Genomic DNA, 23,524 nt, shown 5'->3' with positions numbered 1-23,524 from the left:
TTTTAGAAAAATTTTAGTTATTCCATCATTTCTGACCAATTTAAATATTATTCATTAACATCTCCCACACGCTTGAAACAGGATTGAAAGTTAATCTTACATCATTCTCAATTGTAATTTTAGTGAAACCTGGTGTTTTCAGCATGTTTCATGGTTTTGTTGTCTTTTATTACAAATACACTATGATACAAAAACAAATATGTCCATTGATATGCATTAATAATGATAATTATTTGCTCCTCCACTTTTTCCGTACTTTGCCAGCGGGTTTTTCTGTTTACATGAACAAATATCCATCCCGTTTGACCGGGATCCCGGCTCACTTGCCCGGGATCTCGGTTGACCGAGTTTCACGTTGTAACCGGGGCGAGATGAATATGCACCATATAAACACGATTTCAATTTTCAGCGTTCTTTCGAAGTATCTAAGATCTCGGTCATGCGGGATATCTCGGTGGACCGAGTTTCCCGGTCTCATATAAAAAGTCCCGAAGGCTTTTTTCCGGGTTGTCAAATAACTTCCCTCATCTATATCTTCAAAATTGAACATTGTCACCCGGTAGAAATCGATCCTGATTCATGTTGTGTGGGTGCTCATAAGAGAATTTTTTACTTTGCAAATAATCGGGACTGGCCCGCTTTTGGTACGACAGTTAAAAATTATTATTTGGCACTATAAAGATAATCGGGGCAGGCCAGCTTACGTGCAACACTTTTATAATGTTCTGCCCGAATTATGAAAGCTGCCCAGATGTTATCTGTTGAAAAGACATCACATACTGCCATGAAAGACAGCATGACAAACAACACTGAAAACTATACACTTCAGTATGAACAATTGATTTTTGCACTTCGCCAAAAACGTTGTTAGTTACTTGAGAAAAAACACGCCCAAAATTTGTTTATTTATTGTTTGCCTGGATAAGTTTATTAGCAAAATTGTGTATTTTAAAAATATTTTTTTCGTTTTACTTTCATTATCACTTATTCGGCCCAAACGAATTATTTAGCAATTGTTTAAAATTGACATTTAGATTTTAAATTTGGACTTCTGATAATCAAAATTTTTCGTAGTAATTTCTGACTTTCTAGACACCCTTTTATTCGCACATGAAACAAGGAAATAAACCACATTTACAAATAAGAAATCTATTTATATCGAAACGCCAATACTACATATCGTACAATCCCGGCGCCTCAGGAGCAAGCTTTTCAAGAAAGACACCAAACAAGATGGACTGATCAGTTTTGAATTGTATAAAATAAATACAAAAATGAATTAAAAAGCAAGATGTGCAGCTAGCCACTTGCCCCAAAACGATGGATGTTTTCTTTTCTCCAATATTTACATAGTCAATTCCTAAAAATGAAAAGGCAAGGTTAAAATTAGTACATGACTCCCAGAAAACTGCTTGTTTTTAATATAAAAAAAACACAAAAACAAACAGGCGAGATCACGATCCTGCTTTAATGCAAATACCAATATAATTTTAATTACTTTAATAAGTGGGCAACGAAGATATATCTTGTCGTATTTTATTTCTTGAATAAAAAACTTGGGTTTAAAAGTTGCAGATGAAAAACGATCCATTTTGTCGAATTCAATATACCCCAGGGTTTTTATGCAACTTGTCAAATGTTGGTTCGACGAATAAGCCAAATATTGGCTGCACACATCACCCACTTTTGGAAGACTGGTTGTAGCACCAACAGTATAGAAATCTAATAAGATACTATGCATTTGACACAAACTAACTCACCATAATAGCATTGACAATGTCATTATCGTTTGCACGAAGTGCCTTGATCGCTCGCTTTTTCGAAACGCTAGTCTGTTGACAAACGAGTTCAATATCTTTGTCTTCAATTCCTGTGGAGTCAACCTAGAAAATAAATTTGATATTGATTCGCTTTTTAGGTAAAATGTGACATTAAGCCTGGATATTTGTCAAATCAAGGGGAAGGATCCTACTGTGTTACCTCTTTAAATCTTACAGAAACATGATACATCATTGTTTACAAAAATTTGGTTTGCAAAAAAGGTAATGATAGTAACATTATGATAGTAACACTTGATTGTAAAGTTACTATCAATAGGTACCTAACAGTTGTAGTAAAGCTATTCCGTATGGATTATCATTTTAACTTAACTAGTCAAAACGATTTATCATAGCTGCCATTTCCTCTTTGAGGAAACGTCACTACGGGAATAAAACTATCTCTTCCAGTACCCAATATAGACTAAACTCAAAAATAACCTTGAAATACCAAATATTTATCTAGAATCATTTTTGTCTTAGTTAATGTGCGAAACCGATCATGTTATTTAAATTAACTAATGATATAAAGATTAAACTTAGCTTAAAGTTATTCTATTTAGGTGGCTTACTTCCTCATCGTCGTCTTCTTCTGCTTCTGCAGGTTCAGCCTTTGATTCAGATATAGTTGATTGATGTACAGGTTCAGGTGCTCGAAATTTCTCAGCAGCCTACAAAAAAATAGCACTTTAAGTTTATTCTACAAACAATCACAATCGCAGAATTATGTTATTTTTTGTGGAAAATTAATCAATATAAATATTTAGGTTTAATCTTATTAGTTTATTCATTCAAACTATATTGAAACAGGCTGAAAGTATAGTTAATTCTTGCAAATTTTAATTTTGTAATTTTTTTTACAAGATAGAAAAAATCTCCTTTACATCAATCATCCTTATTGTTAAGGGTTTTGGGTAATAATCGTTAACCAACTCTGGATCGATTCAAAATCACATGGGTTTTTATTGTTGATCAAAGATTTTAAAAGGGGTAACACTTAAGCGAATTTAAATATAAACAAACAGAAAAAAATAGCAATTTTAAGAAGCATTATCCAGAACCAGAATGAGTATAAACTAAATTTATATACCTGCACTTGTGCTTGTTGACTGAGATCTTCAATCTGAAATGATGTTATAAATGCAAATAATTAAATTGTTCCAATGCAGGGAAAAATTACATGGTAGTGGCAATAGGCCTTCAGCTCTCATAATCTAGTGATCACAGCACAAGCTGTGTTGTCTTATTATGGAAGAAATAAAGCAAAATAATAAAATTAGATGCTAGAAAAAAAGGAAGAAGTACAAAAGACCGCTATAGTGTCAGGATTAAGAATAAGACAAACACAGCTCTTGATAGCTCAATGGGTCAGTTTACATCATAAGGCCATTATTAAAATTAAAGATGACTAGGTTGGTTTTACTTACTTTAGCTTCCCCGAACACTATGTGTGTATCGCCAGCAGGACTTTTATATACATCTGGTTTATTTATAACAAATAATATATTTTTTGATTTTCGAATTGTCACTCTAGTCACACCGGATATAGCTTTTAGCCCTAAACGTGACATAGCCTTCCTCGATTTTTTTTCGCTTCTACTTTGGCGAGCTTTACTGACAGGTTCTTCTTGTATTCCTGCTGCAGCAAATGCATCTGCTGGGTGTGCAGGGGTGTCATCGGCCTCCTCTAATTCTGGAACATCTTCATCATCACTGTCACTTTCTGTTCCTGAGGTTGCTGTCACAGCAGCTAAAATATTTGTGGAAAATAACTAAAAGTCTTACAGTGTTGAGTGCTATGGTGCTTTTGTATTCTGGTAACCCAGTCTGTTTTTTTCGATTGGGTAAAAACCTTGCTAGGGGAAGCTAACAAGTGAACAAAACTTTAAAAATGAATGTTTCCTCGATTTAATGCATACTTAGTATACAACTTGCCCCTTTTATATTTCTATTTTGGAAAATCACTTGCATTACTTTTCCAATCACATACTGTTCTTGAAAGTTTCTGTTCTATAAGTTAGAAATAATAAAGTGTTGTACATAAACCAGCCTACCCCGATAATGTTCGTTCTATAAGTGGGAAATAATATTATTGTTGTACATAAGCCGGCCTGCCCAGATTAGGTTCGTTCTATAAGTGAGAAATGATATAAGTTTTGTACATAAGCCGACCTGCCCCAGTTCGTTTTGTAACTGCATTTATATATTTTTTAACTGTTTTTTATACAAACCAGTTTATTATAATGCCTGATTATGTATTTTCTGCCCTGTTTAAAATCATGGCAAGCTGCCATACATAATCCGGGCAGCATTCATAATCCGGACAGAACATTGCCAGCAAAACCACCCTAAAAAGTAAGATTAACATCTTCCACTCTTACCTTGATTCGCAAGTGGCTATAATTTCTTTTCTGGAAACAAATACATTAATTTATAAAAAAACCAAACTCTACCCTCAGAAATATGTTTGGTTAATGTTACTTTTAATTACAGAAGTGAGTTGGTTCCGTTTTGAATGTATTTTGAATAAATCTGCTTTATTATGAGTTCTTGCTGCTTGGTTGCACAATTGTGCAGCTAGGATAATTATGTTGTGTGTTTTTGGAAAGGTGACATATATACTGTAAAATGCAAAGTGTGAACACAAAGTTTTACTATTTTACCCAAAGCAAAGTTAACTTCAGATTGCAACTGTCTTTTATGCCCGCCATATGATAACTGTACATGGACATTTCTACTAAGTCTTAATTTCTGATATGACATGACTGTTGTTTTAAAATCCTAGTTTTACAATACCTTGCTAGCAAGATCATTACAGGTTAGTGTAGTTAAGCAGTCCAGCATGATATAAAAAGTTTACCTGGGTCTTCTTTTTTTGTTTCCTCAGTTGGAGATGTTAATGTTTGTGGTTGTTCAACTTCAGCAGTCATCTGAAATTATACATCATGGTCATAATAACTGTCACTAAAAAATAACATCTCGAAACGGTTTTTACACCTACTTACTTTTATATAATTTCACTGGACAGGATATATTTTCTTTGTAAATGGGTGATATTGGAAGATGTTTCCTAGTATTATCAAGCTGCAACAACCATTTTGGCTTGGCGTCTAAAGAGAGTACGCAGCTGAAGGATGCGACAATTTGATATGCGCACGCGCTGACCCTGACTTGAGTAATGACGGAAGCCGAACATTCTCGAAAAACATTTTCACACACGTTTCCCGAATTACATGTTTTTTAAAATTTTGGAATTTTTATGTTTTAACCTTAACATCATTTTCAGCATCAGTAAATTGTATAAATTTTCAACTTAATCCGACATTGGAAAGTGCTGTTTTGGTGGCATCATTGTTACGGTCAAAGCCTTCTTAATTTTCGACTTGTACTATTAAGCCTCATCTTCGAGCAAAGGTTATACAAAATTAAAAAAAACTGTTGTAGCAGGTTGTTTGTTTGATGTATGAATATGAAAATTTCACGATTTATTAACTTTTATGTGAGGACTTCGAAAATTACATTCATTTTCTTTAAAAAAGTTGAGAAAGAGCTGCGACACATAAAAAAAAATAAATTCGGGAAAGGTGTATGTCGGAAATATTGTTGGCAAAGTAAAAACAAATACAAAAATATTAACAATTCGAACATGTTGAAGAAGAAATACGAACATACGAGAGCGTAAAAAGGGGACAAAATCTTTTGAAAAATCTTTTGATGAAGATAAGGTTATTCTCCACCCAACCGTTGAGTCATTTTTGGCCAATATATCTGTGGCCAAAAATGGCGGAACTTTTGTAGTTAGAAAATTTATATTCCAGCAACAGAAAATGTATACTCTGACAATTGTATTGTCTCACGAGTGAAAAATACAGAAAAAAATTAATTATCTTGGTAACACTGCAATAAACGTCTTTAAAGGTTGAAAAAGAAGTTGTGCTGTTTTTGTCTGCAAGTTACATAATACTTTAACATAGTGTAATTTAGCCAGCAAGTACTCCCTGAATAGAACTTTTGTTTCTCAATTTAGATAGTTCATTGTTTAGATTTCAAATCCAATTTATGGGGAAAAAAAGGTTTCAGATAAAAAATTTCCGTACATTTGCTATGTGAAAGAGCAGAACTATTAAGGGATACCTTAGCGGAATTAATTTTGGAAACACTTTTGTAAGACAAAATGTCCTCGGAACAAGGCTTCCCGAACATGCATGAAAAATCTCAATCTACATCGTTAACATATTGTTGCGCGCGGTGTGGTGAGTTCGTGTGTGGCTTTTAGTTCTGGGGACCGTGGATCGAACCCAACTACCTGTAAGTTGTTAGTGTAGTATGTTTGTGATGTGCATAGTAGCTTCACTTCAAGTTAATGTGGATTCTGATTTTCTGAGAAAAAATAATTTTAAAAAGTGTTTGTCGAGTCAAAATGTCATCATAGCTACTCCTTAGGAACATCTCAAAAGTAGACCTACGCCCTGGTTATAATCTCCGTGCTCAGTTATATATATTTTTTTCTACCACACTTCTTTTATTCATAAAAAATGTCAAATTTTAAACAATTGTTAAACAATAAATAATTTACCTAAAAAACTTACTCAGGTAAACAATGACTAAACAAAGTTTTGGGCAAAGTCATTCTGGACCCCAGAGCTCTTTGAGATAAACCTTGAGGTTTTAAACTCAAAAGGTCTGGGGACGAGAAATGAGGCGAAGTGCAAAAATTAATTGTTTATAAAAAGGTGTACATCCTTGCTAAACAAAGCAATTTCTTATATCCAGCAAACACGACATAATTTTCTTTCATTTTGCAAAGGCCTAAGATCGAGGTTGCTTTTTACACCTATGTGACGAAAGTTTAAAAATCACCAGTGGGTAACGAAAATAGTTCCTCACTTTGTTTTTTAATGCTTGTGAAAGCGATATGTCAAAACTATTGAATCAACATTTACAATGGTCGATATTTACAAATTTTTTTAAGAAAAAGATTTTTTGTTCAACAATGGTGTTGAACAAACTAGTTACAGCCGCACTTGACTATGATTATCACTCTGAACAGTACTATCATTCTGAACAGTAAATATGGCGCCCAAATAAACAGTTTAAATGGCCAGTCCATTTTCTTTTTACTAACTAAAAAGTAAACTCCTACATTCCTTATTACGAAAAAATAAAATTTAAAGTTGGGAAGATTTTGAATTTCATTGAGTATTCTAGGCTCTGTAGTAGTTTTAATGGCGTTTTCTTACCCTGACAAGATTGAAACTATTACAAAAGTTTAATAATAATTAGCTATTTTTTCTCTGCTTATATTATGGTTGCCACTATAACAGAATTGTTTCATGTAATGGAGGAAAGAAAAATTTTATGCTGTAAACTTCAAAATTATTTTGTTTAAACGTTCGTAAACCTGCCGGATGAGATATTTAATTCTCATCCATTTAGGCCTCTCAAAATTGAGTGATCACGAGTTAAGGCCTTGCTAAGACGTCAATTGGCATCCTGAGGGATAATTCATACATATTGCAGCAGCTTCGTATCTAGGCTACTTTTATTTGATGCAAAGCCAGGCGAATAGAATACAAATAACGTAAAAGACTTTCTTTTCACTAAATTTACAAAAAACAGATATTCAGTTCGGATTGTTTGTGGTTGAAACTTTAGATTGTTCGCAGTTAGAGAAAATAATGCAGTTCGTTTCGTAGGTAAGTGTTTTCCTTCTCGTTTGGAACTGATGGATAGCCGGCAACTAAAGCATCCTGCATGTAAAATAAATATATTTTTAACAAAAGTCTAGTGCCTCGTGTTTCAATAGCTCAATGTAAACTGTTCAATAAAAAATTCAAAAAACGCACTGCACTCAAGAAATTTAAAATACTTTAAACTCACCTGGGATGCTATATAAAGTCCGTTGTAAATCTTCCAATACACATCTCTCACTTTTCGGGCTGGATGAAACAGTCCCTTTAAAAAACAAAATGGAAAAAATATTTAGCAAACTTGTTACTAGTAAATCCCTACTTCGTATACTTCGAAGTGCCTCACCTGTAGGATGTATTGTATTAGTTTAAGAGGACCCAGTCCAACACGTAGTCCTTCTATAGCTTCGATGACAGCATTAATAACGTGAGGCGACGTCTCAAATATGTTAGGCCAAATGTAATTTACAAGATGTGTAAGTGAGTCTTCACAGTCAAATCCAAAAACTCCAATCGCCATGTGTTTGATGGCTGCGCAGGCTGTTTGACGATGCACCAAGTCCCGATCCATGAGCGCGTCCTCTAACAGTGGCGTGACTGCGTAAATGTAATCTTTCCCCATCTCTCCAATATACTCAAATAAAAAGGAGAGAGACTTTAACACACCGTTTTGCACGTTCAGTTCAGGTACTCTGTATTCGTTCATTAAAGCCGGCAGCACTGTGAAAGGCGAGCATGTTTCAGCCACAATAGCAATGGCAACCGTTGTACAGACACGATTTTGACGTTCTTGTACTTTGAGGTTGTTAAGTAAGGTTGCAAGGACATCCTGTGGCCTAAAATAGTAAACGGAAGCTGGAGTTACAAGTAGCTAATGTAACTAGCAATAAACTATACCTTTATGATGCTCCATAACATGGAAAGGTTTTATCCAAATGTAAATCTGTTTTTTTAGAAATACTGTGTATGTACAGTCCCTGACATAACTGATCCTTCTTACCCGATTGCTTTAGCAATATAACCAAACGTATTAACAGTGGCACGACGAATAGCTTTCTTGTGAGCTTTTAATAACTCCAACAGCTCGAAACATATTCTCATCCATTCACGCGCGCTTACATGTTCTGCACCTCGATCAGCGATCCTTCCAACAAGATCAATACAATTTTCTTGTACTTTCTCGTGTCTAAGAGTTAACAAAGAGGTAATTTATCTGACTTTATAAGGCAGAAATGAGACATACTTTCGTTCACAATTAGGAGGATTGAAAGGTTAACTTCCTGCGAGCAAACAAAATTGAAGGTACCTGTTTTTCAAGATTGGTGTCAAACGAGGTAACAGATCTTTGATAGGAGGAGTCATTTTATTCATTCCAATAACATTTACGATGGACTAAAAAAAATGAAGACAACGCATTCAGAAATAAGACCGCTGAAATTTTTCTAATAATTTCTTTCGATGATGTGTTGCAGCTTTTTCAAAGATTTTCACGAAGAATAGTTAGAATACCCGAAAGTATCACAAAATTTTTGATAGACTAAAAATCTTAAATAAATAGACTATTACAACAGTTTATTTGTGTCCCACCCGACCTCAAATTGACTCAAACTGAAACACAATAAGTTAAATAATTAATGTGACCGAAAAGGAAATTGCTACACTGTCTAAACAAACATTTCATTTGGGAAGTGCTCATATGATACATGCATATGATACAGGTATCAACTCACCTTCAACGCTCCAAGGATACTTCCTAACACTTCAGGATACTCTTCACCGAGATACTCATACAATACTACGCCAAGATGACCCATAAGTTTTTCCTAGAAAGAGAAACAAAATCATACAACACTAAAATCCAGTGCTCAGATTGTTACAGCTTGAAAAAATAACTAAAACAACTAAAAAAGGTACTCGGGTTTAGTGTATACCTACCTCTCCACATGTCTTCATAACATAGGAAATTCTTGCAATTAAATCTGCTGCCTGTTGACGAACTTTTGCCGACTTGTTATTTAGACGCCATAAAATTGTACCACATATCTGCGGTAAGTATGGCTTTGTACGAGGACCAAACGCATTGATTACAGTGCCAAATCCGTTTAACATCACAACATCCTGTAGAAGAAAGGACGTAGTAAAACCAGTGAATTATTTATTTATTGAATTATTAACTTTTTTAAATCGTGATAAAATATAACATGGTGTAGTAGCAAAATTTAACCCTTATTTTGTTTCTCTCTTCCTTGTTTAGCATTCCTATAAAAACCCCATTCAGTAGAAACTTGGTATTTTATACAAAAACAAAACATGGGAAACGTAGTGTATAAATTCGATACCTCGTTGGTCTGTTCTTGAAACGCATACAAGATGCCGTCGATCAACTGTTCCTCAAGTCGAGAATCAACTTCCGAAGCGCCAAGGTTAGCCATTACTTTTTCGATGGTTTCCAGCACCATCTTTCTGTACTGCTCATTTTCGTCTTTTAAATCGTCCACAACGCGACCGATGATATGCGCCGCGCCCACTTTATTCGCCACTTCGACTGTAGTATCGACGAGCTGTCTGTAGTTACGTCTATCTAACGCCATACGATGCGTCCAGAAATGTTTAAAGAACTCGGGAAGGATTTCTTCTTTGATGTAATTCGCTTCGACACCGTCAGTAGCACAACATTGTTTAACCACCTTTCGTAAAAATCGTGTTAAAATAAGGAAAAAAAAAATAAAAAAGAATAAAAAAAGATATTTTGAAGTTTCACTTATAGAATCAATACATTTTTAAAGTACATGAAAACGCGTTACAATATAAACTTATTTTCCTTACAACTTCTGCAAACAAAGCATCTACAAACAAAGCATCTACAAACAAAGCATCTACATACCCAGCATCTTCTTTTACAGTACTCATTCAATTTCTAAAATTCCCTTCTTTTAACCCATGGGAAGAAAATAAATATACCTTTAACACAATCTTTTTCATTTCTTCATCAGGAGACTGAAACTCACGAATCAGGATAATCATCACTTCTCTTGTGTAATGATACGCATACTCAGCATCCATAAGTGGAATCAAGTAACCAATAGCTTTCAAGAACGCTGCTAAACCCTACACACAAGAGAATCACATTTAAAATTATAAACACACGTTTAAACTCATTCATCACCACCCAAACACTAGTGCAATATTTACCTTTCCTCTGTGTTGTTTAATACCCTTCCATAAAGGTTTCAACACACTGTCAAATGATTCAATACCATATGGAGTAGCGGCTTCAGCCAAGGCAGCAATAGCCAAAGCTGTGATAGTTCGTACTTTTTGTTGTTCATCAACCAAACCTCAAGTCAAAAAATTAAACAACTAAAAAAACGATTCTAGCAAAAATATTTCTAAAAATAAGCACGCGAAAAAAGACCGGAAAATATTTTCGAGAAATATGTCAATTAACTTTTATTTGGCTACCAGAAATTTTAAACAGAATGTAAAAATTCGTTCTAGAACTAAAGAAATTAAATTTTAACCAGATAGTGGTATTTTAGGTAAATTTAAAGCTTTAGAGGCTGCTTGGAATACTGGTGACACAAGAAAATATTACTGCTGCCATTTTGTTCTTTTAATGACATACTATTTGAACAGCCTATCAAAAGTCGCCTCTTTCAACCAATAATAGCTCTAGAAAACGTACTAACAAAAATAAATTACCGTGTTCAATGATTTCCACCAAGTTTCTCAGATGCGGCAGTATAGCACATCCCATCAGAATGGCAATCTGCTGCACGATTTTAATACCCGTATGACGAGCTTGCCAAGATTTTTTACTCTTACAAACAGCCTTTAAAAATGGCAGAAGTGAAGGTATACCAAGAGCAGACGCAACGACGGCGAAAGCACGAGCGGTTGTGTTACGAACATACTCGTCAATGTTATCAATATCAGGTCTCATTGTGGAAATCATAGTAGCAAGACCGGCAGCCTTGGCAAGATTCGAAATGATTTCTCGTCCTTCTACACGTGCATAATAATCTTCATCAATTAACAGAGGCTCAATAACGACCAAGATCTAAATAACAACAGATATAATAATTAAGCATTATACAGTGGGAATTCTTTGACTTTACTTCACGTACCTCACAGACAAGACAACATGCGCAGAGGGGGGAGGGGGGGGAGGGGTAAAACCTTAGTGTGTTTAGAGTATTTTAACGTTTGTATAGCATTGATGAAGAGTTAGAGTAAATTGGTAGACAAATATGTCACAGAATTATTATCAGTTTACCCACATTGAAAGGTTCGGGAAAAATACACAAGAATATACAATGAAAGACATGTTAATAAAAAAATTTAAGCAGCATAAAAGAACTAAAATATTAATTTTGATAACAACGCACCTTGTGGACATATGGTCGTACAAGATCATCCAACTTGTACAAAATACGATCAATAACTTTAACAAGCAAGTGACGTTCCTGATCTTCTAAAGTCGGTGACATGAGTAGCGGTAAAATTTGATTGAATAATGGCCCAGCTCCAAATTCTCTTGCCTTATCAGTTACTTGTCTAAGGGCAGCCTAAAAAAAGGAATGTTAGGAAGAACAAGCTGAAAAAAAAGATTAAATTTCAGCAATTTTTACCTAAACTGCCATAAAATCTAAAAAAAAAAATTTGCTTTCTTTGACTTAAATTTAAAAGAACTGGCAGCTGATTAAACATTGTGGCAGGGCCCAAGTATTGTGATGAAAAACACTTACCTTTCTCATAGGTGGGGTACCATTTTTAATTTTTAAAAGCAATTTCATAATCTTTCGTTCTCTCTGTTCCTCAGCACTGAGTTTCGTTTCGTCCACATCAACCAAGAGTTTGTCAAAATATTGGTAGTCATCAGGTTTTAAGCTTGGTAAGTTACCAGGTGGCTGTTCCTCGATAACACCTTTCACATTTCCACGTTCATCAGTTTGCATACGGAAGCCTGTGCCCATATTAAGAGGTGTTGGTGTAGCAGCAAGCTTTCGAGCAGGAGTACGAATTGGTTGATAGTTAGCAGGAGGTTGCAATACCTATTGTAAATTATGGGGCATAAATCAGTACCAAAAATACATTAAGTTTAACAAAAAACACACCAGTACTAACCTTGTATCCATCAAAAGGCATCAAAGCATTTAGCTCATCATCTGTCATAGGTCTGTTTCTTTCATCTATTTCTTTTTCCCAGCGATAGGCTTGCATCTGCTCTGGAGTCATTGATATAAGGTGACCTGGTGTTGGTGTTTGCATATGCATGGCGACTGTACCTCCTGGTGTAACACCTGGAGTACCTGTAATCATGGATGGTGTCCCTGCAGGTGTTCCCATGCCCAATGGTGTTGCAGAACTAGGAGTAGCTGAACTTGGAGTAGATCCCACTTGAGGAGTCTCATCCCAACGTGAACGCCTTTTTCCACCAGGGGTGGGTGTCATGCCTGGTGTTTCAGCACCAGTTCTATCTGTTTTAGGTGTCTCTGCCCAACCTGGTGTTCGACCAGGTGTTTCAGTTGCGCGACCAGGAGTTTCATCCCATCTCTTCCTGCGCGAACCTGTAGACATATATAATGAAATATGTCATTAAACTGACATAGCAAGTGTGTCCACTTTATTGATGGCTCATTTTCGGACCAACAAAAATAATTCGAGAAGGAATTTTGTGTGTAAAATGCTCTTATTAGATTCCAATAAAACTGTTAATGTTTAATGTTTACTAATGTTTACAACAGACAGATGCTTACATGTCAACATAAATCCTTTAGCAAACTTCAATGGCTCCACAGGCCCAAAAAGAGAATTTTATAAAAGAAATGTGATAATTGTGATGTTTGAAAGACTGTTCAAATGACTTACGCATTCTGCAAAAGTAGACTTGCAGCTTTGTTGTATTCAGAAGTTGAGGCTAATTGGCAGTCTTTGGTAAGATGGTAAGAAATAAAATCCTATGCTATTTTTTATTCCTTATTTACTAGATAATATTATGATCCTTTTTCTTGACATTCGCTCTATATGCTTTAAATACTATACAACATGCAATCAGCTGTATTCAGTTGATGCTAGGGCAAATCACTTACTTTGGCCAGATGGGGTGGTGCCACCAGGTGTGGCAGCTCCAGGTGTTGCCGATCCAGATGGAATGTAACTTGGGGTGGCTTCCCACATCCTAGCACTGGGTGTGGCTCCAGGAGTGCGACCAGGAGTTTCTTCACCTCTTAGTGTTCCAGGTGTTTCATTTCCAACAAATGAAGGTGTTTCTGCTCCAGTAGGTTTGGTTCTCCCTGGGGTTTCATCCCATCTACTATTTGAAGGAGTTTCAGCCTGATCCCACTTTTTCTTTGCTGGAACTTCGTCACCTGTTGTTTGATCCCAACGTCGTCTTTTCTTTTTAACTAAACATTAAAGATGAATGAATGAAGATTAATTAAGGAACAGCCAATCATTCACAACAATGAGCACTACCATGTCCTGCTTTGAATAGCTGGTGATTGCACAGAACTCAAGTGAATGTTTGTCGTCTGAGCATTATCATTTTCCTTTAAACCTACGCTACCAATACTTCCATTACACACAAGTAAGCTATCTATGTCATATGTACATGCCCATGGAACATTTTTAAAAAATGATGATATGGATCCACGTTGCAACAGTTAAAGGTAGACTTAAAAGTTGTTTCAGTGAAAGACTTGTGAAATACTTGCAAAGAATAAAATTACTTACACAAATTCTACTGTGCAAAGGGGCAATTGCTCAAGGACAATTTGCTGTTCTAGAGTAGGTAATTCTTTTGCAATAGCAAATTAATATAAACACAGACATATTACCTTCTGGTTGTACAGTAAGCTCCCCAGCTTTAGCTTTCTCTTGAATTTTCTTCACAACAGCAGCCTTAAAAAACAAATTACTGATATAACCTCACAAGGGAAACAACTTCTTCAAACAGCGAAAGAAAGACCTTAGACTCAGCCCTGTTATGACATAGAAGCAAAATAAGTATTACATACCATAATAAATTAAGCACCCTGGATTTTTTTTCAACTCTGAAAGCAAGCTGAGAATCAAAGTGGGGTCCTATTAAACTTATTGCACAACAGTAAGATATCCGAAAACATATACCCAAGGTTATTCAAACAAAAAGCAAATAAAAACAGAAAATCAATATGTTGAAATTCAATTTAACTAAAATTGGAGGGTAAGCCTCCATTTAAGAGAGAGTTAATGCTTAGAAAATTACACCTCCAACAGGCAGGTGCATTTTTCGAAAGAGGTGTTTAATTAGGAATTATGTTATTTACACAAAGAACCAAAATTGTTCAATTTCATTGAAAAATAACTATAAAAGCATAAAAGGGAACCCAAGGTATAAAATAAGATCGGCCTTATATTATAGAGCGTATGTGTGAATATCTTGAGAACAAAAGAATTTTTTCAAAAAAATTTAAAAGGACTTGTCAATCAACTTTTTAAGCTCTATAATATAAGTCCAACAAACCCGAGGTATAACACTTTATACTTCCAGTTCCCTTTAAAACAAACTTCTAGTTGTTAACAAATTTAAAAAAAATAATAAACCATAAAAGATCTTTCAACATACCTGTTCCTTTATCAATCTTTGTTCTTTAATAACATCTGTGTATGATCTTAACTTTGGATCAGGTGTTTTCCCACCTATTAAAAAAAGTATTGCATGTCACTGAACAATTCACATACAGCACAAAAAGCCTAGCTCCCACAAGATTCTAACACAAGAAACAGCTCATGTGTGTTGACATGGCTACAAATAAAATCAAGTGGTGAGCTGGCTTACACTTTTAAAAAGATGTATTTTTCGTACATCCAAGGAACAGTTTGTTGCAATAAGATTGTCACACAAGAAGAAATATGCAATTTAATGTCAATCTGCATCAATGGCTGTGACTCAATTTTATTGACAAATGACAAACTGAACGTTTTAAGCACCTATGGCGTTGATGAAATCTTCCGTTCTTGAGTTCTGTTGATTTCAACCTATTATAAAACAATTGGGTTTTGATGATAGTTTTATCATCTTAAGTGTTTAGTAAAAGCTTTTGTGTTTTGTTGTTTTTGATTTTTGACTCTGAACCTACCTGCATCATAAAAACTTATGGACTTAATCAGTAATGCAAGGGGCACAATTTTTATGTTTATGACTAACAAGACACTGATGACAGAAAACACAGACAACATAAAATACAGCTTTTGTATGAATATCGTCTACCTGAAAGAAACAAAGGGTAGTGTTAACAATGAATTACTTCACTGACTAATTAGGTTTGACAGTGTGACCATAAGTGCTGGCTAAAAGGCAGGGTTAGAAATATTGCAACACAAAGTAAATTAAATTTATGCATCGTGGATATGCCAACATTTCCTTGATCTTTTCTTGACTTTAACTAACATAAAATTCTAACTGTTACAAAACTAAAAAAACAATGAGTAAATAGCAAAGTGGCTAATACGTCATAATACTTTGAACGCTTCAGCATTGGAATAAATGGATCGCAAATCGCGATTTGCAAGACATTTTTCTTTTGCATATCAAATACGCAGATCAAAACTTAATATCTTAAAAAAACATCACATCACAAATCTTCATTAAAAAAATAGGAACAAGGTTCGTTTTGTCACATCAAAACGAGATTGATACAACAGAATATTTTGTTCTAAAAACTAAGAAAACTTGATCAAATAGAACTTAAACAACACAGTATTTTGTTCTAAAATTATCAAAACGCGATTGGATGAAACTTAAAAAATGCATTATTTTCTTCTAAAATCATAAAACTTGATCGAATGCAGCTTAAACAACGTCGAACTTTGCTCAAATGTAACTTTATGGGCAAAAAAAAAAAGGTTTGCAGATTAATTTAACTAAAGGAACCCTGCTCTAATATGCACATTCAATATAAAGCACTTATATACAGCACTTATTTCCTCATTCATAACTCTACAGGAAAAGTATATCTATAAAAGTTGGATTAATTTCACTGATGCTATATGTCACTTCAAGTTTTATTTCTGTAACTGTAGCAACTAAATTTAAAGAACTCGACTTTTTATTCCAAGATACAAGACTAACTGACTGCACATTACTATGTACCTTATTCACTTCAAAAGAAACTTCAAACTTAATAGGCATTTTAAAAATTGGAAAATTTAATGCTTTTGTGTGCAAAATGACTTTCATAGACAGCATTATAGTTTGAAAAATTCAAATTTGCAAACTGTTTTTAATCAAATCAACAAAGTAAATAGCCTTATTTCTAACCCTGCCACAGCACAACGGAAATTGCATAAAAAATACACACAATAAATAAACTTACCATCAGCAAATGGATCAGTTCGAGCAGGTGATATAAGCAAATTGCGCATTCTTTGTTGATACTCGTTTTGTCGGTCTGCAATAGTTGGTCTTTTGTGATCAGCAAATGGATCGACATTGCTACCATTTTTAGCCAAATCATTTAACACTGCTTGAGGCGCAGTAAATGATGATAGTTTTGAGGTTCCAAGAGAGGCTGCCGAATAGTCATCCTCATCCTAAAAAGAGATGGTAAACATTATAAATTAAGAAAGTCAATTTTTGAAAAACCAAGTAATCTAACATGAATTAGAAATCGCTTACATCTTCTTGATCATTAGTTGCAATAGACATGTCATAACCTGCGTATCTAGAAAATAAGTAAGAATAAGTAAAAATTGTTATGTTGTTTTTAGAGCTAAACAACTACTAATGCAAACAACACACTTTCTAAGGAAAAGGGTGTCTTTTTTCTTTAAAAATATTGGAAGCTAAAACTAATAACTGATATAGCAACATATTCAAAACATAACTTACTTGTCTCCATTTCCATAAAGTTCAGCCTCAACTGCTGTGCCAAAAGCAATCTAAAAATATTTTATAAGATATAGGACAATAGAACTATTTATTGGTACCTATAAAAGTAATATTGATTGCATTATAGTGGTTAGCTTTTTCAGGCCCATCAATTTCTTTTTTAATATATAGTGGTTATTCACACTCACATCATCAATTGTAAAATTACCAACCTAATAACCAAAAAAATTCTGACTCCTACTAATCAGGTGTTTGTATTACAGTAAAGTTCCTGGATATATGAAAGCAAATAATTTTTACATCAACTGAGAACTTGCCTCACAAAAAAAATATTTCATGGAAATAAACTTTCACTTATTTCGGGAATAACAAGTTCTCCAATATCTTTTGCAGAAAAATTTTTTTGTGAAATTGTCAAAAACTCAAAATGTGTGAAAATTAATTTCTGTGAAAATTAATTCTATTAAATAGTTAATTTCTTGCATAAATCAATCACAAAATAAGAGAACAAACTTATCCAAACATTTTTTTGCCCAGATAATTTTTTTTTTCAAAGCAAAAAAAACATTAACTGCATTGCTAAACCCAAAAATTTAAGGAAAAATATGCTCGCCACAATACCCTCCTTTATTGTGGACACATTACTTTAAGAATTAAAATTACAGGCCTGGACACCATAGAAACAATTGCGGGCGTGGGTAGTGTCGCACACCAGACTTCTTTTAATTGAAAACATTGCCAAAAGTCTTACATATATCTCTGACTAACAACATTATGGCAAATACACTGCAATGATATCACAAACACACTTAGTTGAGAATGTTTGTTGGCATAGAGTGCTGAAAGGGGCTTAATTTAATACAATTTCATTAATTTCTGTACCTTTAAAAAAAAAAAAAAATTCTTACCCGAAAAAAAAAATAAAAATAAAATAATAATAGTTAAATGCGCAATTAAAGTTAACACAGAAAAAAACAGCATTTTTTGCTAAATATATTTTAGCCTTTTCTGCAATGATTTAATCAAACCACACGTGGTGACAAACTGTTTTTAATGATGCAGTTGAAATGCAAAAAATGTGTTAACTGATTTTCACTAAAAGTTTATTGTTCGTGCATTGCCAGGCCTGGTCAGCATGCGCAAAAAATTTTTGGGAGCGATTTATTGCTCACGTAAGAGACTGTTTATCAGCATTTTCTAGAGATCCTACGAGATATTTTTCTTACATCTTAAGAGAATCTACTAAATGAGCGCCACCAAAAACACAAAGCTTATGAAGAACGACCGTGTTATTATGAAGAACATAAGGTAAAGAGAACATTAAGGTCGGCACCTTTCCTTCATGCTGACACTCTCATGCTCGGCTGGTGCATTACACTGAGACTCGAATGAAAGACGGAAGACCATTTGGAACTTTGCCACAAGTCAGTCCGATCTTCATCGTCACAGAGAATACTGCGCAAAGAGTGCGTACCCATGCAAGTTAAATATAACCAGAACATTGGAGAGGTTAGGTGCCGTGACGTAATACCAAAGAAAAAACATTTTTAATAAAGTTTTAAAAATATATCAAATCTGCCAACTCATCATCACGTTCAACTTTGCACTTGTGGTTTACGTTATACAAAATTCATTTTTTTGGGTTTAGTTTTAAGGCTGGCATTCCTGCATCTGCAAAAAGAAAAAAAATTGTAACAGTGACCTAAAAAAAATAATTTCAACCCGCGCTATGTTACTGACACATTCAGGCGAAGGCAACCACAAATACTTTAAATTCAGCCTTATCACTAACTAAAATAATTCAGGCTACAGAAATACTGTGATGCTATTTGATTCATACTACTAATAAAAAAATGTATACATTGTATTAAAAAGAAGTCCAGAAGTTCTTTCTCCACACAACACAGCAGGCAATAAGTCTCCTGTACAGTTTTGCTTCATGTTAAACTGTGACAAGCATTTTCGAAGCATGTTACTAGCGACTTCTGCAATATACAACCTAATGATGCCCTAACCTAATAGGTTCATTTAGAAACATTAAAAGCCAGTTGGCAGTGAACTATTAACCTAAACAAAGTTCGCCATCCATCAGTACACTGAGTATATGAGACGCCTAGCTCTAATAAAAGGTTAATGACAAAAATACATTGCAAACTGAACAATTTCAATACAAAAAAATATTGCTGACACAATGCCGAAGCAAATCAGTTGAAATGAATCTCAAGTTGTTTTATTGCCGACGTAAAAAAAACTAATTTTAAAGGCTATCAAATTAGTATGTTTGTTGATATTTTTGATCGGCGACGGCTGGATTATTTTATATTTTTTTTTACAGAACAAACATGTGCATTTCGTAAATTTTTGTTTTATTGGCCACTCATGCAAACTAATTTGCACGAGCTTTTGTAACCTATGCAGATTAATTTACGTGAGCGATTTAGAGCTTGTGGGGGTAAATTTAGGAGGCAACTGAACTATGCTCTGGAAAAACAAATACTTTTTTCCGTTGTTATATCTGCAGCTTTTTTTTCACATGTCTGATCGCACAAGACCTAGGGACTTCTTATGTGCGATTTCACCACAGCAAATAATTGCTGGCATTGAGGTATATGTTTTGAAAATATGTCGTTAACTACATCGGCAAATGCCGAGTGCCGTCTCACCACCCTTAATCCTATTCGTGTTAGAGGGGAGGGGTGAAGGAGCCCCCTCTCCCTTCCCTCTTCAAATTTTCCCATCACTTTTTATGGCTTTATAGTTACACCTTTATATTTTGTTACTTTTATTTGCCTTCCAAAATATATGCTTTTGAAATAAAAAATCATACACAAGTGTGTGGCATGTTGAATAATCAGTAATTTCACTGCCTGCGTTTGAAATAAAAATCATGAAAAACTTTCGTCTCAAATAAAAGTCCTTTGAAATAAAAATCATGCACATTTTATTTTTTATTCGATTGCTCAGCTATGTGAGAACAGATGCAGAATTATTTTAATTTTTTTTAAAAAAATAATCGTTTGCAGAGAACTTTTGTTTCACTTTGACGAGAGAAGGCATCTGTTCTTGCCAACCGTATTTTTATGTTACAAGATGAACTTATTAAGTTAGGGCATAAGCAAAACTGTACAGGAGACTCAATTTTTAGAGTCTTGCAGAACATCTCTTCTTGAAAAACCGAGGGCAGGGCTGACTTTTGCCTGCTGTTGTGTGGGAGACAGAACTTCTGGACTTCTTTTAATACAATATACAATTCCTGTTTAACACCTCACACAAAAAACCTTTTAATTAAAGCACGTGTCATGCCATATTTCAACTACTGCACCTCGACATGGGCTTGTGTCACCCAAGGTAGATTGGAAAAACAATAAATATTTACAATAAATATTTAATTGGCTAGCCCAGAAAATCACAAAACCTATTAGTGTTAGTGGATTGTTTCCACTGGCACTAAAACAAAGAAAAAAAATGATAAACCTTAGACTGCCTCAGCTCAATCAAATATAGTAACATATTTTATAATCTGTGAAAATTAAAAAGAAAATAATCAAAAACAGAAACTAAATAGTGATCTCTATTAGAATTTGTTATATACAATAGAGATGAAGACTTAAAAGAAACGCACTTCTATTACAGGTCATTTGGTCTGGAAGATTATTCCACACTTTTGCAGCAATAAAGGGAAAGGCTTTTTTGCCAAATTCCGGGTTGACCAAGGAAAGTGTGAACCTGTTCTTAGAAGTTCTCTTGTTTTGTCAAAGTTGCAAGAATTATGTATTTATATATTTTTAATCAATTATCCCATTATTCAGACATGTTGCCTTAGACTTGTTCCACAGCAGATTTTGTGTGGGAGAGAGGAGTTTTAAAAATAACATGCAAATGACGTTTGTGTTGCAACTTGGTATCATTCTGAATTGTCACAAATGGGATACTTGCAAACATAATATCTATTGAAACATCACTTACTCCTTTCGCAGTAGACTCTTCGTCATTATTTTCTTTGTCATTTCCATTTTCTGCTTTTCTGAGGTTTTGAAGTTCCTTTATTTGTGTTTCAATGTCTAAAATATAATTGACCATAAATATTATATATAATCAAGTTTCATGTCTAACACACATTAAATAAACGCGTTTAAGAAATTAAAATAAAGTTATTTACCCGTCATTTTTTAAACTGTATTATTTAGGTTTTCAAATACTTTTGGTGATTTTCCTAAACCCATGCAGGTAAAAAAAGATGGCGAATTTCTTGATTTTGCGGCGTTACTGCGACCCGGGCCGCATATAGAAAAACTACGGAGACTTTTCGGGATTCGGAACACCCTATCGGACTCAATGGTGTTCAGACCTCTAGCGCGCAAAAAGCAGACACTCATTGGTAAGTGTGTATGTAATGCGTCACTTCGTAATCCAATTGCAATTTGCAATCCGATTTTGCGTACTTTGTAATCCTATCGTAATTTTAAACCTGTTTTGTGGCACTTTATAATCCCAAAACTACCGCATTTTGTAATCATTTCATATATCATACAAATGATAAGTTTACTCAAGCCCATCCCCAGCGCCCTTTGTCTCTTTTTTTTACTGAAGGGCGAGGCGAAAAGACACAAGGCGCTGTGGACGAGTTTGAAGTTTACAATTTTCTTTTTAATTGGCGGAACACTCTTACCTTCTTTTACACCAGTTTATAATGTCATAAAGACTTTCCTTGTTATAAAACTCTAGTAAGTTTCATGCGATGACAAACATGATTAAAAGTTTGATTTCAATTGGCGCACCAGCCTGACTGACAAAACTTCGTTGCACATTTATGCTCCCGCTACACGCTTGAACAATAGGTATTTTTTACGGTTTATTTAAATTTTAAACTACGATAGGAAATCCACCGAATATATTTCAGGAGTTCACTACACAAAACCGTTAAAGAGCCAAAGAGTTGATTACACAGAGGACCATGTCAGTTCTTTTAAAATTGAGAAGCAGTTAGAAAATATGAGATTGTATAACCTTAGGTGCAGCTAGCATAGTTAAAGAGATTCCTGTATTGAAAATGATATTTTATATTATAGAGGATAAAAAGATATTTATCAAGTTCTTTGGAATTTTTTAAAAATGTTTTTTCGTTCGTTATTCAAGATTTAAATATTTAAAATCTGAGAACTTATGATGTCATAAAAAATGTCATAAAAAAATTCTAAAAAATGCTGACGTTACATTTCTACATTTAATTAAAGATGAGAAAACTTTTAAGTTACAAAACTTCAGATCATCAAGAGCATAAGTTCACAACCTCGATCCCAGGGCTTTCTTTTTCATTTTGATGTCCCTTATATTAAAAGAGGAAAAAAGCCCTGGGATCGAGGTTTTATAGGTTCACAGGGCTAAAAAGTTTGGATATTTTGTAAGTTTGCAAGATATTTAAATTATTAATTTATGCTTACTACATCATGAATAGATGATGTCATAAGGTCAGATGGGAATCTTCGAAGCTAAATATCTCAAGAAGAAAAAAATATTTTTTGAAATTTTAAAAGACTTGAGAAACAACTTTTCATCCTCTTAAACATACAAAAACATCTTTTTTAATGCGAAATCCTTTTAAAAAGAAGAAGTAAGAAGAAGACTGTGGTAGTCTTGTCACCTAGTACCCAAATCTTTCATGAAAGGTTGGCAAAGAAGATACGGAAACTTCAATAACTCGCTTTATATGTTTTGTGCCAATGAAAAAAGCCCAAGAAGCGCTGGGAACGACTTTGTCGACCTAGCTTATGCCACAAACACCTGTATAAGCTCCATGGCAACTACCTTATGCAGAAATGCTAATACCGCTTCTAACTGATAAGAATATTTTGGTAATTATAATAAACAGGCAACCTTGTCTTGTGACCCCGGAGCAGTTATTACAAAGTAGCCAATAATCAAACTTCATCAAGAAGGTAAAATGTTTTATGAACGAGGTTTATAGTCAGGAATTCCAAATATCTTGCTCAGATCTACTCTGATCTACAACATCAAGTAAAAAAGTAGTGAACGCAATTATGGAAGTAATTGCAAGTCACGGTTACCTTGGAACATTAAAGAAAGATAATAGTGGAAGCAATTTTTTAGTGAATTTAAAAATAACTGTTAGCTAAATAAAACAA

At 34.3% G+C, this 23,524-nt stretch overlaps 2 protein-coding genes across 2 annotated transcripts; both read right to left on the bottom strand.

Annotated features, from left to right (window-relative positions):
- Window positions 1–1,133: 1,133 nt before the first annotated feature.
- LOC130621178 (nascent polypeptide-associated complex subunit alpha-like) lies at window positions 1,134–4,986 on the bottom strand. The gene is made up of 7 exons (XM_057436497.1): window positions 4,823–4,986; window positions 4,678–4,747; window positions 3,245–3,567; window positions 2,908–2,940; window positions 2,390–2,488; window positions 1,761–1,883; window positions 1,134–1,360 (listed from the first exon to the last, which is right to left on the bottom strand). The coding sequence occupies exons 2-7, from the start codon at window positions 4,745–4,747 to the stop codon at window positions 1,346–1,348; spliced, it is 663 nt and encodes a 220-aa protein (XP_057292480.1). The 5' UTR covers window positions 4,823–4,986; the 3' UTR covers window positions 1,134–1,345.
- Window positions 4,987–7,394: 2,408 nt separating this feature from the next.
- LOC130621177 (splicing factor 3B subunit 1-like) lies at window positions 7,395–21,693 on the bottom strand. The gene is made up of 22 exons (XM_057436496.1): window positions 21,541–21,693; window positions 21,348–21,442; window positions 17,382–17,431; window positions 17,169–17,214; window positions 16,867–17,083; window positions 15,117–15,190; window positions 14,347–14,410; window positions 13,600–13,914; window positions 12,635–13,077; window positions 12,256–12,561; window positions 11,896–12,075; window positions 11,210–11,567; window positions 10,700–10,845; window positions 10,469–10,615; window positions 9,847–10,194; window positions 9,443–9,625; window positions 9,238–9,330; window positions 8,814–8,899; window positions 8,508–8,693; window positions 7,854–8,343; window positions 7,698–7,772; window positions 7,395–7,567 (listed from the first exon to the last, which is right to left on the bottom strand). Exons 1-22 carry the CDS (start codon window positions 21,545–21,547, stop codon window positions 7,484–7,486), a joined length of 3,993 nt encoding a protein of 1,330 aa, XP_057292479.1. The 5' UTR covers window positions 21,548–21,693; the 3' UTR covers window positions 7,395–7,483.
- Between the last annotated feature and the right edge of the window lie 1,831 nt (window positions 21,694–23,524).

The sequence above is a fragment of the Hydractinia symbiolongicarpus genome, chromosome 12 (assembly GCF_029227915.1).
Source record: "Hydractinia symbiolongicarpus strain clone_291-10 chromosome 12, HSymV2.1, whole genome shotgun sequence".
Taxonomy (NCBI): domain Eukaryota; kingdom Metazoa; phylum Cnidaria; class Hydrozoa; order Anthoathecata; family Hydractiniidae; genus Hydractinia; species Hydractinia symbiolongicarpus.
Note: the sequence above shows the minus strand (reverse complement) of the source record. Positions and strands in the feature narration are given on the sequence as shown.